Source organism: Colletotrichum graminicola, assembly GCF_000149035.1.
Source record: "Colletotrichum graminicola M1.001 genomic scaffold supercont1.27, whole genome shotgun sequence".
Classification (NCBI taxonomy): Eukaryota; Fungi; Ascomycota; class Sordariomycetes; order Glomerellales; family Glomerellaceae; genus Colletotrichum; species Colletotrichum graminicola.
The window spans coordinates 63,270-78,814 of NW_007361031.1; the positions used below are offsets into that span (position 1 = coordinate 63,270).

At 47.7% G+C, this 15,545-nt stretch overlaps 2 protein-coding genes across 2 annotated transcripts; both read left to right on the forward strand.

Annotated features, from left to right (window-relative positions):
• Positions 1–2,692: 2,692 nt before the first annotated feature.
• GLRG_06664 (uncharacterized protein) lies at positions 2,693–4,138 on the forward strand (the record flags this gene model as incomplete). The annotated part of the gene is made up of 2 exons (XM_008097518.1): positions 2,693–3,101; positions 3,150–4,138. The coding sequence occupies 2 exons, from the start codon at positions 2,693–2,695 to the stop codon at positions 4,136–4,138; spliced, it is 1,398 nt and encodes a 465-aa protein (XP_008095709.1).
• Positions 4,139–5,371: 1,233 nt separating this feature from the next.
• GLRG_06665 (uncharacterized protein) lies at positions 5,372–6,298 on the forward strand (the record flags this gene model as incomplete). Its single annotated transcript, XM_008097519.1, has 1 exon — positions 5,372–6,298. The coding sequence occupies one exon, from the start codon at positions 5,372–5,374 to the stop codon at positions 6,296–6,298; it is 927 nt and encodes a 308-aa protein (XP_008095710.1).
• Between the last annotated feature and the right edge of the window lie 9,247 nt (positions 6,299–15,545).

Below are 15,545 nucleotides of genomic sequence, written 5' to 3' on the forward strand. Positions count from 1 at the left end.
TTAGCACAACAAAGATGCATACTCTTTCTTTAGTAATACTTGAGAAAGCGGAAGGTGAGAAACCGCGGGAATAAGTCAAGACGAACCCTCACCTGCGGAGTTAGTAAGTGACGTAAAGCTGTTTCCCAGGCTTCGGGGCTGAAGATAGTGTAAATGATAAAACACAAACTGCCCAGAAACGATCACGGTTAAGCAGCTTCACATGATTGGAAACGGAGACGAGTGGCTGGTTCCCTTTCATGACTGTTATGCGGGCTTATAAATGTAAGACACCAGCCAATAAATCAATCTCTCTTTTCAAGTGCGTCTGACGTCAATCAAAGATTGACAAGGTTTCTTGCAGCGACACAGCCGCCGTGGCTGTGTCTGACCACCAGGCAACAAGATTCAGTTCATAGACCCAAGCCATGACTGGTGGCAGCGTCCATCTGACGGCAGATTGGTTCCGTTGGTGCTCCAGACCGGCGATAGCCCACAGCTTCTGCCCGAAACGTCGAGATGGAGTCGTCTAGGGAAACCATCCTCACGGGTCTCACCTCTTCTTCGCGTTTCGTATTGGGTCGGCTCCTCATTGTTCATACGCGGCACACGCAAATATGACATCTGCATTAGGTCAATTGCGGTGACAGCACTGAAGCTGGTCCTCGCACTGCCCATCATTTGCGTCCTTGTATGAGGCCGTCCTTCACCCGCCGATTTATGCTGACACATTATAGGTGTGCTGGGCAGGACATCTGCACGAGTCCCTGATTCATTTTACTGATGCTCCGGGTTTTAATGTCGATTTGCGTTATGACACTGTTCGCGTCTCTCGGTCAACGGATGACGGTTCATCGTCGCATCCGTACCAACCCGCTCCAACACATATACATGACGGAAGTACCGGTTTCGCTTTCCAGGACCATACCGGATCATCTGAACAGCCATGCACAGATAACATTAGATTGGCTCGGGCTCCCCCTCCCTCGGACCGGAGACGAACTGTTAGTTCACCAATCTTACTCCGACCAAGGTACCTTTGCTTCGTCAAGGATTTCGATAAAGGCATCTATGAAACAGTCAAAGTCTCCGACTATCTGGAACTCGCAGAGTCATCAACATACCCACCACCCTGGCTTGTGAATTTGCCAAAGGGAACCTTGCCTTGACACTGATAAAGTACATGCTATCATGGTATCCAACAAACGAACTTCCTCTGCGGTTTCTACTTTGGAGCTTCTTCAGAGCAACACTTCTCAATGAAAGGGGCTCACTTGTCACTGTTATCTATATCAATTTCTTGACTTTTGTGTTGAACACTGTGGCTCTCGCTGTTCTCTTCTGGACGAACTACATGAGCCGCATCGGCGGCCCAAAAGACATCACTTGGCTTTCTCCACATGAGAAGCTGTATTATTCCAATAGGTCGGCTGCATCTGAGTTTCGACCTGTCACATGGAAGCGTGTGTGGCGGGATCGACAGGCAAGTTGCACTAGAACTACCCGACGCTTTGCTTACACTAACACTACTCTGATAGCAACTGGTTATCGAGTTGATACAGCCTTTTTCTGTATTTATATTATCTCTTTTGTGCTCTCTCAGTATTACAGGTCCATAAGTGAATGCATTTATTTCATATGCACCGGAAGCTGGAGCTGTTGTCCTCATCGTTCTCGTCGGGCTTGCCGTCCACAAATTCCCGTCGCAGCTTTGTAAGTGAAATACTACATCGAAAGAGTAATAATATAACTGCTAACACCGCTGTTGTAGTTCGTACGGTGGCTACGTGCTCTTTACTTTCAGGTGCTGCTACTGTAATAGGCACGTCAAGTCTGGGGAGCTACTTACTGTTTCCCCTCCATCTCGCTCAGCAGCTGCACCGTGTTGTACCGTCCCGTAAGTCAAATGAGGCACAATCGATTATAATCGGCTTGAGATAACACAATTTGCAGTGCTTTGGGCAATGGCAGCCCGCGAGACGCCGACCTGGGCCGAAGCCTTGGGTACAGTCTCTCTGTCATTCATCGGAACGGTCATCGGTCAGACAATATTTTTCTTTACGTTTCAAAAGTTGAAGATCACCCCGATACAACTAGCTCTTTTCATAAGCCAGGTCACCGTCGGGGGTGTACTTTGGGCACGTAAGCAAAAGCTTGGTGGGGTAAGGTTGCCTGAAGACACACAGGACAGTCGGACACTTTCATAGGTGAACCACAGCGAAAACGGGATAGAAGAGCAGTGAATAGTAATGGCATGTTTCTTGAACCTTGAGTTTTGGAATAAATAAAAAGAAAAGGCCACGTCGCTTGACATACATGGCTGCAAATAGCCCAAGAGAGTCTGAGCACCCAATGGGGATACTTGCTGCTATTGACAAAAGCTGCAGCAGCTTGACATTGTTTCGAATGATAAGGGAAAGTATGCTTTGCCCAGAAGCTTTGTTAAATTAAGGCTCCGAGTTTTAGAGGGGCAAACGTCCTTGACTATTATATATCCTCGTCTCGGGAGGCTAAGCAAGGGCGATGTAAGACATTCAAAGGCGCGTGCCAACTTGTCGGGCGGGTTGCGGAACGCCACACTAGCCATATTGATTCCAAGGGAAGCACCAAGCCCCTTAAATCTTAATTTGAGTTTCTTAATACTTGAATGGACTCGTGTCTAGAACTTGGTTCCAAGCGCACTCTCCATCCGTCATATTCTCACCGAACGAAAATGGGTGTCTCAACACGTTACTCTACAAGGCGCCCCGGTAGTCATTATGTCACTGCTGCCGCTATACTACTCATTATCATACAGGCCCTCTGGATCCGAGCCGAAAACGTTGATCCCAGCTTGCAGGTACAAATCACTCCCTGGGTGCCAAGTTCGCAGGGGGACGACTATTTCGACTACCCGCCTCTTGATTCTTTAGAAGTTAGATCGGTCTGCAATGGGCAAAAGTGGGACTCCAACACAAACACAGAGGTCGTATTCACCTGCGACAACTCGGTTGGTGAAATTATAGACATCCGGAACTCGATTCTTAACTGCATACGGTATGCGATACTGGCAGGAGGGTCCCTGGTTATGCCTAGGATCACTGTCCTCAAAGGTTCGGGCACCAGAACCGATAAACAGACGGGTGAGCGAACAGGCGCCTGATCACGGTAACCCAAACTTATTCCCACAGGTGAAAGGAAGCATATGGGATATATGTTCGATGCGGACCACTTCATTAAGTCCCTTCGTCTCTCATGTCCACAACTACGCTTGTACGATGACGTGGAAGAAGTTTATAAAGCGCTCGGTCCGCCCCGAACATGGTCTCTGGGCCTCTTTCCGGAATCACTGATTGACGAAGAGAAGATACCGAGCATAGGGATTCAGCATCCTAATAGATGGAGGGGCCAGCTGTACGACTGGCTTGGGCAAGTACACACTGATGTCTCTCCGACTGGAAGACCTAGCTATGGCCCGTTCATCGTTGACCTTGGGCGTTCGTATCTGACTTTTCCGATATACAACGACGGCGAGCCTTTTGCGCAAGCCTTTGGGGATATTCTGAAGTTTAGGTCTGACGCTCGAGAGCTTGCAACAAAAGCATTGCTTCAGATGGCAAAGATCTCCGGCTCCAAACTCACGCAACCTGAGGGCGATGCAGCACCTAGCAAGCCTGGTACATATGCGGGCACCATCCCCGAGCACGCCTATCTTGGCATATACCTGCAGGAGGGAAAAGACTCTGAAGAAACGCGGACTCCGTTCGCTGAGGCTAAGCGGACCGCTGACTACCTCCAACAAGCCGTTAACGCGGGTCTTTCTCTCGTCTATATAGCAAATGGCGACGCGACGCAAGTCAAAACCTTCAAAAGTGAGGCCAAAGCCAAGAGCATCACCGTCGTTACGAAACAGGATTTGCTTGGGAACAAGGATGGTTTGGAGAATCTTCAAGGGGATCAGCAGGCTCTGGTGGACTTCCTGGTTCTGCTGAGCGCATCGCATTTTAGCGGTGCCGCGTGCTCGAGCTTTTCGTGGAATGTGGCGCTGAAGCGGCATTTATTAGTTCAGGGTCCAGAGAGGAAACACTGGGACGGACCGCAAACGTTCAATAGTCGACTGAACCACCTCCATGGTGAGCCCGAGAGTTGCCCTGAGTTCTTCGCATGTCTATGGCCATAGAGCAACAATCGCAATCAAATCATATTACGACTCAGCCTGGTCATTTTGAAGATAATTGCTTGGTTAAGGAGTTTGATGGACCTGAAATTTTACATATATTTTGTTCAACAAAGCAACTTTGGAAGCTTTCTGTGCTGGAAAAGACCATAATGCGGCATCACCATTACTTCGCATTTCATGAGAAGCTAGAGATATTCAAAAATATATTTCTATCCGCCTCTTGAAGACAGCCGCGTTGTATCAATTATCTACAAGAAAAGGGTGTGTTCGTCATATCAATATGTGATGTCTCTCGCTTGCAATATCAATATTAACGCAAGTAAGATCGAGGCCACTTATCCCAGCGAGTGCGGATGGACCTCGCATAACCTGACACCAATAAGACTACAGCAATCCAGGCTAACTGTCCAATAGCTGTCAGTAGTTATCTGCAGAGGCCCTTTTCTGGGTCATGTGAGGTCCATTCGCACTCTGTGGGATACACTCATTGAGACCAACTTGCCTACCCATTCCCGAGTCTTTCACTTGGTGCAGTAGGGTATTCCAGTGGCCGTATGCCAATTTAGTATCACTTAGATGAAGTTCTATCTTTGGGCTGTTTGCTGGAGCTTCCAATAATTTCGAGACGCACGTTTATAGCCTGCGTAGATGGAGCTTACCTAGAGACTCCAGACGAATCTTGTCACGGGATATAAGTGTTATCGTTTTGATACGTGACAAATCTCCCCTACTGGTATAAGGGCGTCTGTTGGAACAAAGCCGAGCGAGGGCTGTTTCAAGTTTGGAACTACGTGAAGCATTGCAAACAAGTTCTCCTTCTTTGATACAGATGAACGGCTTTGAGCTCAAGTACGGTTATATGTATCATAGGCGTTCTAGTATCAAGAGACGAACGACTTAGGTCGGACTTCAACGGTAAGTTGGTGAACTGAGAGAGTCGAAGGAAGTAGGCATAGAAAACTCTGCGCTGCAGGCACCCAGTTATCATCTCCTTTGCCCGTCTTCCTGGTTCTTTAGATTATTGACCAACGGTTCTGGTAAAACTGATTTGTAGGAGAATTTCTTCTCTTTTCATCCGAATTTTCTCTCTAGCCCTTGGCCGCACCTGCCTTCTTCTTGCGTACCTCCCAGAATGCAAAACCCCCACCGCCAAACTCACCTTCACCATCTTTTTACTTAAACTCCACCTCACACAAGATCTGCCTCAAACACAACAATCAAATCACCGCAGTGATGGCCTCAGACAATCTCAAAGGCCTCACCAAGGCCATGCAGAATCTTCAGCTGCCAAAGGCCGCCAAGAAGAGTCTCCCTGCTATCCCGTATGAGATAATCCTCCATATCTTCGAGGCCCTCATCAACCTGGCCGACGACCCAGCTGTCACCCTCACGTGGTGGCTGACCTACGAACTCACAGCCGATACCAAGCTAGTTGTCATCGACATGCAGCCTTGCCCGAATTGCAAGTTGCCTCCTTTGAAGAGTCGCTTTGCTAAGCTCCGCCTGCCCTCCCAAGTCAACAGACAGAGCCGCGCTCTTGTGCACCGCCGGTTCCCACGCCTCTACATGATTGACGACGCCGGCGGCATGGGGAAGCAGTATGCACCGGTCCTGGCCTGGGTCCAGCCAGAGACGGACAGCTTTGTTCCGTTCTTTGGTTCTTACCAACTCGAGCACGCCATGGCTGAGCACTGGTACAAGCAAGCCGTCGTGCTGCCCACCCCTGCGGGCTTCGAGATGCTTCAACACATCCATCACCTTTGGCTTCCCAGCCTCGACTTCCTTTCAGGACTGAACCGACCCGGCCTCCGAGCACTCTTCCGCATGCCTAACCTGAAGGACATCACCGTCGACACCAGAGACATTGTGGCAAAGGATAAGATCATGCACCCCGGACGCCTTCCCATTGACGGAGACTTGTTCCCTTGGCTCCATGTCTGGTACCGCCATTCAGCGGCCTTCAACCGCCTCTGGGCCGAGTTCAACACCCGAGGTGTCCGCCTCTACGCCGTCGCTGGAGGTGTCAAGAAGAAGGGTGTCGTTATCGAGCTCTTCAGCACTGATTCCGGCATCCGCATGCGATACCTACACCCAAACTGCCCTTGCTGCAACCACAATGCCCCCAAGTACAGCACCATCTATCACAGCAAAAAGAAGTGATGGGTGTTGTCCGGAAAGGTCACATGTGGCAATCAAAGGAAGGAACTTTGGGTCTGTGACGGAAAGATACATGGGGTTCTGGGGCTGAGAGGAGAAGCTTCACATTCACAAACAATGTCGACCTCGCATTACCACACTTTTGGTTGTCGTGAATACCACCTCTTTGCTGCGGAAGATGGTCTTTTTTTCTTTTCCTTTTTATCTTGGCCAGTTTTGGCTTGTTCGCTGGGAGGGTTTGTTTGTTAGATACAAAGGCTGGCTTGGCATTGACATGTTGCTTTGTGCAACACAGTTGTTGCCTTTCCCAGGCATTGCAATAGAGTCCGAATCACTCTCAGAATAACAGACTCTGTGGGGCGAGGCAAGGCTTGACGGATTGGTAGTCAGATGAGAATACAACAAGTTTCGCATAATTCACATTCTCTCCTACTAATTTGTTCGGGGAAACAATAAGAACAAAGTGCCCTTTTGTCCAGTTCTTCTCTCCAGCGTCAACCTTGCGTCTGCTCTCGAGCGCCATGTTGAAGAGAAAAACAGCAAAAGGGTCGCGAGTTTTATTCTCGGTCACATTGCCTCTATTCGTACAACTCTATCCACCGGACTCTACCCGGTCATCCCAACTTCACCTTGCCTGATATGGCCCTTGAACCAGCCCTTTGGGACTGAGCCTCGTTATGCCGCCTTTGTTCACATCATCGGCCAAGAACCCACGTCTTGGGATTCTTCAACCTCGGATATAAGTCATGGCTACAGTCCAACCCGACGACTACCGCACTACTTCCCGTAGACGACGTGCCAAGGTTGACCCTGCACACTCCCCTCCCCCCCGGCAGCTCCTGCTGACCGACGACATCTCCATCGCAGAACTTGAAAAGGCGACGCGCGATACACCCTTGACCCTTGCGGTCCTCAAACATACCCGAGGTGGGCACACGAGGAGCGTGCTTCAAGGCTGACCGGACTCTTTCCCCAACTCGACCACAGCCCCAAACTTTCGATTCTTCCGTCTCTCCCAAGAGAACGAAATCTGAAGATGTTTGAAACACTGATTTCAAGCTTCTCCTGCGTAACGGCACAGTACCTGGCTACTCCGCTCCCAGACGCGGGAGGCTCCTGCTTGGAGCTCGAGAACTTGAGCGCGCGCAGCCTGCAGGTGAGCCGATGTCGCCGTGGCTGGAGTGCCCAGAGCTACCTGACACTTTCCAGCGCGCCAGGGATACGCAGCGTGGCGTGGAAAGCATTTACAAATGGGAGTCAGGGTGGCGACGATGATATCGCGGTGGAGGGAGGGTTTATGTCGATTTTGGCATAACGAGGAGTAGCACATATGAGGGACGAGCTGGCCTGAGATTCCGTTTCAAGAACAGCCTCATATTCCTCTTGTTTTCGGCATGAAAATGGGTAGTGGTACACGGCGCGACGCATAGTCACGTTTCCGCTGACATACACATTTTGTGGTGGCAAACCCTCTCCAGGTCGCGACGCCGGCCCCGACATGCCAAGCTTCCGGGCCTGAGACATGACATCCGTTATCTGTATGATGGGAAGATGAAATCGGGCTGTATTGCAAAAAGCCAGTTACGCTGTATGTCGAGCAGTAACGGTGGCCTTGACAGACATTGCCAGAGCTCAAGGGGGCCATGGTTTCTGCTAGGCCCCTGCCCTCCCGGAAGCCAGATGAACGACAACACCACGAGCTAGGCAAGTATCTTTTCACAAGCCCTCAAGAAACGCAGTATTCGTGTCCTGTATTCCTGCATACGACACTTGACGCGAGCGTGATGTCAGGAGATGGGAGGGCGGTTGCCAGACGTATGGGAGTCTGGGAGAGGGATGCCACTTACCTCCCCGCGGCCTCCCAGCCCGTTCAGCTTCCCCTTTTACCATTCATGCCGTCGCGGTAGATCCCGGGAAGCTTCCCCATCAACTTATCTCTTTCAAAACCATCAGGTAATAGGGAACCCCGTCCCCCGTGACAGACAACTGCGCCCAGGAACCCCTAGCCATTGACGTTCTCGTACCACGGCACCCGTGTGGTGCGAGATTCATGTCTTTTCTCTTTCGCTTCCCCTTCTTGGCAGGCGTTACCCAGCGATAATAATTTATCGACCGTTTGTTTTTTCTTTTCCGCTAAGCGTTCGTAGTCGTCGCTTCTTCTGAGTTGTCGTCCAACATCGCGGTCGTTCCAGAAAGTGAAAAAAGTCTTCCCCTCGGAGCTTCGTGCCGGATGTCCAAGCCTCCAAGTCGTGGGGTCGCAAGGAACTTCGAGTACACTCTTCCGCCGCCGCCGTCGTCGAGTTGGAAACATTGGTTGTGCCGCACATGGTCCAAATTTTCGGTTTTTTCTCTTCTTCAACCCGAGGTCCGAATTCGTCTTTTCCCCCTCTTCGGCAGCGCGACCCGAGTAAAGCAATCAGGTCATCGGCCGGCCAGACCCCGTCGTTCATCTCGTATCCCTTCTCTTCTAACCATACCGGCGTTGGTTTCGAATCGTCGTTTCTGGGTTCGATATCAGTTGTTCTCATCGCTTATCTCGACCTCTACGTCCGCCAGGCGTCGTCAAGTATGGCTTACCAAGACCAAAACAGACGAACACCGGCTTCACGGGGGAAATCAAAGAGAACGGAGGTGCATCAGAAACCCGGGGGAAGGGCATTCGTTGGGGTTTATAAAGACACGTTAGCAACGGGGCGGTGGTCTCCGTGGCAAAAGCCGGTGTGGCAATGACGCACGGCCGATCCCGCCGATCACCATCGCCTCCTCTCACCTGAAAGGTAACCCTCCCCAAACTCATCCATTTCCTCCCAGTCTCGTCAATCTTGCAACGGTCAGAAAAATGAGATATAACGGCCCATAGGGGACAAAGCTACTATGTGCCTCTTGTCCAGGCGAACTGTGGTTCGGATGATGGAATGCGAAGAATGTTCTCCTGCAACGGGTTGAGATAAAAAGAAGGGGCAACAAACTTCCCCCACTTTCTTGTCATAGCCAAAAAGACGATCCGCAGATCTCATGCTCCGTCCGCCACAACCCTTGCCGTCATCAGTAACCACCTTTCTCGCTTTCACGCTCTTCTGCTCAGCGCATCCTTACCTTTCCCGTAAGACCGGAGAAGCTCTGAAACATCGAGCCCCCCATCCCACGCAGCTCTTCATGATTATCCACCATGTCGATCGTCGAGAGTTTGGCCTCATACTGTCAACGTAATACCCACTCACCTGAACGTCAATGATTATCTCCGTCTATCATCTCAAGTCCTTGCCGGAAAGGTGTAAGGCAAAACGCAGCAACAGAACCCCCCCCCAGAAGATGGGAAGAGAAAGGCCATCCCAGGGTCCCTGGGTTCTTCCTCTCCCCAAAGTGACAGTGGTTTCTTGGCGATCACTTCCCCAGTGCTGCTCCCGCCACCGCATCACCGTCTCAATATCGGCGAACGTGCTCGTAGATCGGAATGCCATCCCCCCCCTTCGGAAGCTCCGGGTAGCCTCCTTGTAGGTGTTTCGTCCCGCTGAAAAGACAGCACGCCACCGTGTCTGCAGATCGAGGAGTCTCTCCCTGCCTGGCAACGACTTGCCGCCTCACCCCCCCCCCCCCCCCCCCTCTGCATTGGCCAGTCAAAACACTTGTTTTTCCTGTCTTCTGTTGTCCTCCAGCAGTCTCCATCCTGGAAGGGGGGAGAGTAAAGCTCAAGAGGCCTGTAGCACTGAGGCGCCCCCCAAAATCAGGGCGTTGTCACGCTGAATGGCTCGTAAATCAGCAAAGATCGGCCCCTCTTAGCGGTCGGTCTGCAGGTAGGGGGGATCCTGTCGTCCACTGGCATATACCTAGGGGAGAGAGTGGTGATGAAAACTGTGAATCGCAGATTCGTGCAACCCTAGCCCCCTCCCTCTTGGCCCCCGTGGTCGCCCACGGATTTCAGGTCATTCGTTCGCCCACCCCCCTCGCAACCGGAGACAGAAAGGGAACACCGCCACGGCTTCTGCTCTCGAGATTACCTTGCCGTGAGAACCCTCGGGTGCGGCCAGCGCCTCGAGATTACCGCATCAGGCAATCGACAGGGCCGTATGTGCCACGGCTATTGGCTCACCGTCAACGTTCCAGCGGGAGGGCAAGCGTCCCTCCCACTACCGAGCAAAGAATCCCAGATCCCTGGCCGTGGCTAGAGAGGGTGAGGGGCCACAAGGATACCGAGGAAACAAGAAAGGAAGCTTCCTCATCGAAGCTGTAGAATCCTCCTCGTGCGGTTTCGAAGAAATACAAGTGAGAGATCGGAAGGAAGTGAAGAGGCTTTCAAGCCTGCCCATCACCAGTCCGTCAGAAACATCGGCAAATGACTTGACGTATCTTGGGGCACCGCCGCTTCTTATCCTCGTCGCCTCGGCGAGGCGGCCCACCCCCTCTGTGGCTGGCCAGAGGGCGTCCCCTTTCTGATGGAACCCCTCCACCATGGCATGCCGCCCGAAGCCTCCTGGGCGATCCCAAGAGTCTGGAATCTTGTAGGGGTGCCGCCGCCCAATGAGCGGTCCCACTGCTGGCCTGATAGAAAGTGACTTCCTCTTAACGAGACCCCAAGGACACTTACCCCTGGGGGGGGCCGATGCCTAGCAGCTGCAAGAGCGGCACCATGCACAAAACAATCTTCGTTCCTCTCCATGTGGCGGGTGTATGAGAGACACGCCCCTTGACAATGGCCGAACCGGCCTGCTCAGCCACTTCAGCCACGCAAGTTGCCACTCACAATCTGTCCGAGACTCCGGGTCACGCGGGTGTGGCCCGCCCTTGTTTCCGCATGGAGCAAGTGATCAACGTCTTCTCTGAACATGTGGCGCTTGACATGGGAGCCGAGCTTTTCCTCAGCCCGCTCCGCTAAACTTCATTGTTCTAGCGAAGGGTGGCTGAACCCTTGCCCAGCTGAGGTCTTGACGTGCGGACCATTCTGACTGGTTATTTCCCCTGGAGAATGGTGCGAGCTTGAGAGCTAGCTCGCAGCGATCGTCTTCTCGTGGAGGGTGTGTAAGTGCTGGATTGTCAAGTTGTGGCACCAGTTGTGGCTAGCAGCCTCACAAATCGCGACACATCTTCTTGTCTTGACGTACACGAGAAGCGGATATGTCATTTTCCATGCAACAAACCCTCCTTTTTTCTGCATGGTGCTTTCTCCGGAGCACGACTGCTTGCATCAATACACACCGGAGAAAGGCTATCCCGTGATTTCTCCGCCGTCTCTCTTGTTGCTTCTTGGGTCCAGACGAAATCCTGCGTGACCCTGTCTTGCGCTGCTTCCCGACTTGCGGATGATCGACGCCTGTATATCCGTATCGGGAGCACCAGTTGAGCCACCGGTGAAAGACAAACGGCTCCCGTCCCGTCGTACCTTGAGCCATTCACACTCCTGGTCGAGCAGCCTCGGCACGGCACTGTGGCGAGTGCCATCTTTTCTAGGACACGGCTGGACCCTCGATCACTTGATGTACCAGTACCTGAGTAGGATCCTGTGGCTTGCCTTCACCCCACTCTGGTGACTACTGATGATGTTCTCGTGCTGCTGCTGTGCATGATGCAAGACGACGGTATGCGCTGTAGCTGCGCCTCGGCACAGGGCCCGAAGGCCCTGAGATTGCAATATGCGATGCGATGCGCCGTAAATCTGATCCTCGCATGTACGGAGTCTTCTCGTACGGTTTGACGTAGTGCTGGTTGCGATAGCAAGAGAGCGCCGATGATGCCCATTTCTGAGCAAACACGATTCTCTGCGAAATTGCTAGATGACTGCAAACTCTCCCATGTAGCCCGCATCAACAGACCCAGAGCTGCATCCGATGAAGTTGGAGAGCCGCCCTTAGCCTGGGAGGGTCACCATCGTGAAGGCCATTGGCGTTGTTTTCCGACCCCAAATTCCCCGCACGCGACCCCCCACACCACGGGGCATCACTCAGAAGGTGGTTCATGTGCCCGACATGAAATGGGGGTCATTGTTGCGACGCGCACCTTCAACTGAGGCTTCAAGTACTGGTTTCAACCCGCAAGTGTAAGAACGATTCGATCGACGGATGGGCGCCGAGCACACGCACAGAAGCCGCATTGCCGTACTAAAAATGCCAGTATCAGTCGGCACACGCGGCAGTGTTTCGGTATCCGTAGTCGAGGCCAGAACAATTGGCTGCTGTATAAAGTATTGATCGATAGGCCCTGATCATCTCGTCAAAGTGACAACACATATCAGACCATCTCCCGGAGCACTGCTTGCGCTAGGCACGCAGCGCTGATCGAAAGATCAGTGTCAAGACACCGCCTCTAATGGGCCGTCTGTGGCTTCATCGCCTGCCAGTAATTAGTTGGACCATCCGTCAGCATCAGAAAAGCCTTCCGGAGATCGACAGATCGACGGAGGAGCAACCAGTAAAGGAACAGACCATAAAATTGATGGAGCGTCCAGACCTGGAGACACGCAAGCACTCGCCACATTGCAAGTGGCTTGCCCAACTGTGGCTTGATGCACAGCGTCGTAGTAGCATTTGGGCGGCCTCGCCAAGTATATTGTACTACGCCGATCTTCATATGGAAATATAGCTTCAGGAGTAGTTGGCGAATCAGACGAAGGCTCGGCAACGGTACATCAGTCGTCTCTGCGAGGGAGGGGGGAACAGGCCATATGGATTCCTTTCCGTCGCCTCGCGGCGTCGGGCGTCGCGCGAAGAAGCGTTGAAACGTTTCCGACAGAGACCGATCGAATAGACACGTTGTACAGTCTGTTGCGTTGGCAGCGTCCAAAACCTATTTTTCAGTCCGTGCACCCGCGCCACACAAATGCAACCCCATGCAAATTCGCGTTTTTTGGCTGACAGGATCCAAAATCGACATTACCTAACATTAGATAGTCGTAACAACTCAAAGTCGCGCATACTGGCGACAACAACAATAATAAGGGGATTTAGACCTATATAAAGCCACTTGTCAGCCGTATATCTAATTATCTCTTTAACACTTGCCCTGCAGATAGGTTTGTCTCCTATTATAATAGTCTATAAGAGCACGCCTTTTAAACAGGAGGCTAAGTTAATAAAGTTATAAGAGTAATATATATATAAAAAAAGTAAAGTCTATAATAACCTTATTACTATTACCTACTACTACTATCCCTTACTAAATAAATACTATATTAAATAAATATAATAGCACTAAGGTTAAATAAAAATAAGTAAAAGAAGATAGCGTAAATCCTTAAGTTATTTAAGAAAATAGATAAAAAGATTACTAAGTAGCTAGGCTATACTACCTATATAGTCTAGTAATAGTGTTATTATTATAAAATAACTAGCTAAGTAGTAATTTATCTTACTAGTTAGTAAAGCTAAATAAAGTTAGAAGTATAGTAACTATATAAGTTATTAAAGCTTCTTACTTACTATAATAACCTTAGCCTTAAAGAAATATAGGATTTTTTTTATAAGTAATTTAATATAAAGGTTTATAAGTTAATAATTAGTTAGCAGCTTTATATAGCTAGGTAAATATTAAAGTCTATTTATATTATTACTACCTAGAGAGATAAAGTACTATAGTATAACTAAATATATACTATTTATAAATACTACCTAAAGTAATTAGTATTTATTAATAAGTTAGGTGTTAATAAATATATAGGTGTATAGAGAATAAGTTAGGCGCTAAAAGGACTATTACTATATTAAAAGGATAAGCTTAAATATAGGTAGTAATACTAAATCCTTTCTGCTTTTACTATAAATAGTATCTTTAATATATTAATATACCTAAGTATAATAAATAGTAATAGGTTTATAGTATAGATTTAAGATAAGGTTTTACCTAAGTGTAGTACTTTTCTTACTATAAAGTTAGTTATTATTATAGATAATACTAGCTTCTACTACTAATAAGATATTTAAGAGGTATATAATTTAGCTAGTATATAACTATTATATTTACTACTATACTTACCTAACTTTAACCTTATTAAGAAGGTATTTAGTAACCTTAAGAAGCTTTTTTATAAGTAGTACCTAAAATAAAATAAAGATAAAAAGGATTTATATAACTTTAATAAGCTACTTTATAATTATATAGTAGAGGTTAGTTATAGTATAAAATAAATAGAAGGCTATTTTTATTACTTATTTATTAACTTTAATAGTACATAAGGGTTATTTAATAATATATTAATTAATAAAAATAGTAGTAATATTAAAGGTACCTTTATAACTAGTAGAGAAAGTGCTATTATTAAAGTAGTAATAAAAGAAAAAAATAACTATTAATAGATAGTAAAGAAATCTAACTATAGTAACTACCTATTTACTTTTACTACCTTACTCTTTATTAGCCTTATTATATTACTTTTTATCTCTATTACTTTTATATAAATCTATTAATAACCTATTATTAGCTATATATATTAGGTTATTAGCTTTACTACTATATAACTTATTAAGGCTAAAGTTATTTAGCTTATTATATGTTATAAAGTTAGGAAGGTATTAACTTATATAAATAATTAGTAAGAATAAATTACCTAGTTATATAAGGGAGAAGATAAAAAGACTATCTACTGCCTAGAGGTTAGTATAGTTATAACTACTAGATTTAATTTAACTAACTAAATCTACCCTTCTTAAGGTTACTTATCTTATTAGTTATAGTATTTATAACAGGCTGCTTATTAACCTTATTAACCTTATTAACCTTATTAACCTTATTAACCTTATTAACTTTATTAACTTTATTAACTTTATTAATAACGCGTAGTAATTTATACTATTAGTTAGAGCTAGTAGAGTTATATCTACTATACTTATAGTACTACTATATAAGTAAGAAAGTCTTTATTAACCTTTATATAGTGCTAATAAGGGATTTAGGTATACCTTTTTCTTTATACTACTCTTTTAGTATACGCTAAATAACTACTAGGCTTAATAAAAAGCTTTATAGTTATTAAAGGGCTATATTAGTACTGCCTTTATAGCCTTATTATTACCCTTTAACTTTAAGAAACTAGCCTATAAAATCTTATACCTCTAGCGACTACGCTATAAGTAACTACTCTCTAGGTTATAGGGGTAATAATAATAGCACTTTAGTCTCTCTTACTAAATACACTAGTAATAAGTTAATTAATAAAGTAATAAGTACGTAATAATACTATTAGATTAAAGATAGCTACTATTATAGAGGTAATTAATACTACTACTATATAAAAAGGCTAACTTTTTTACTACTAAAAAATAAA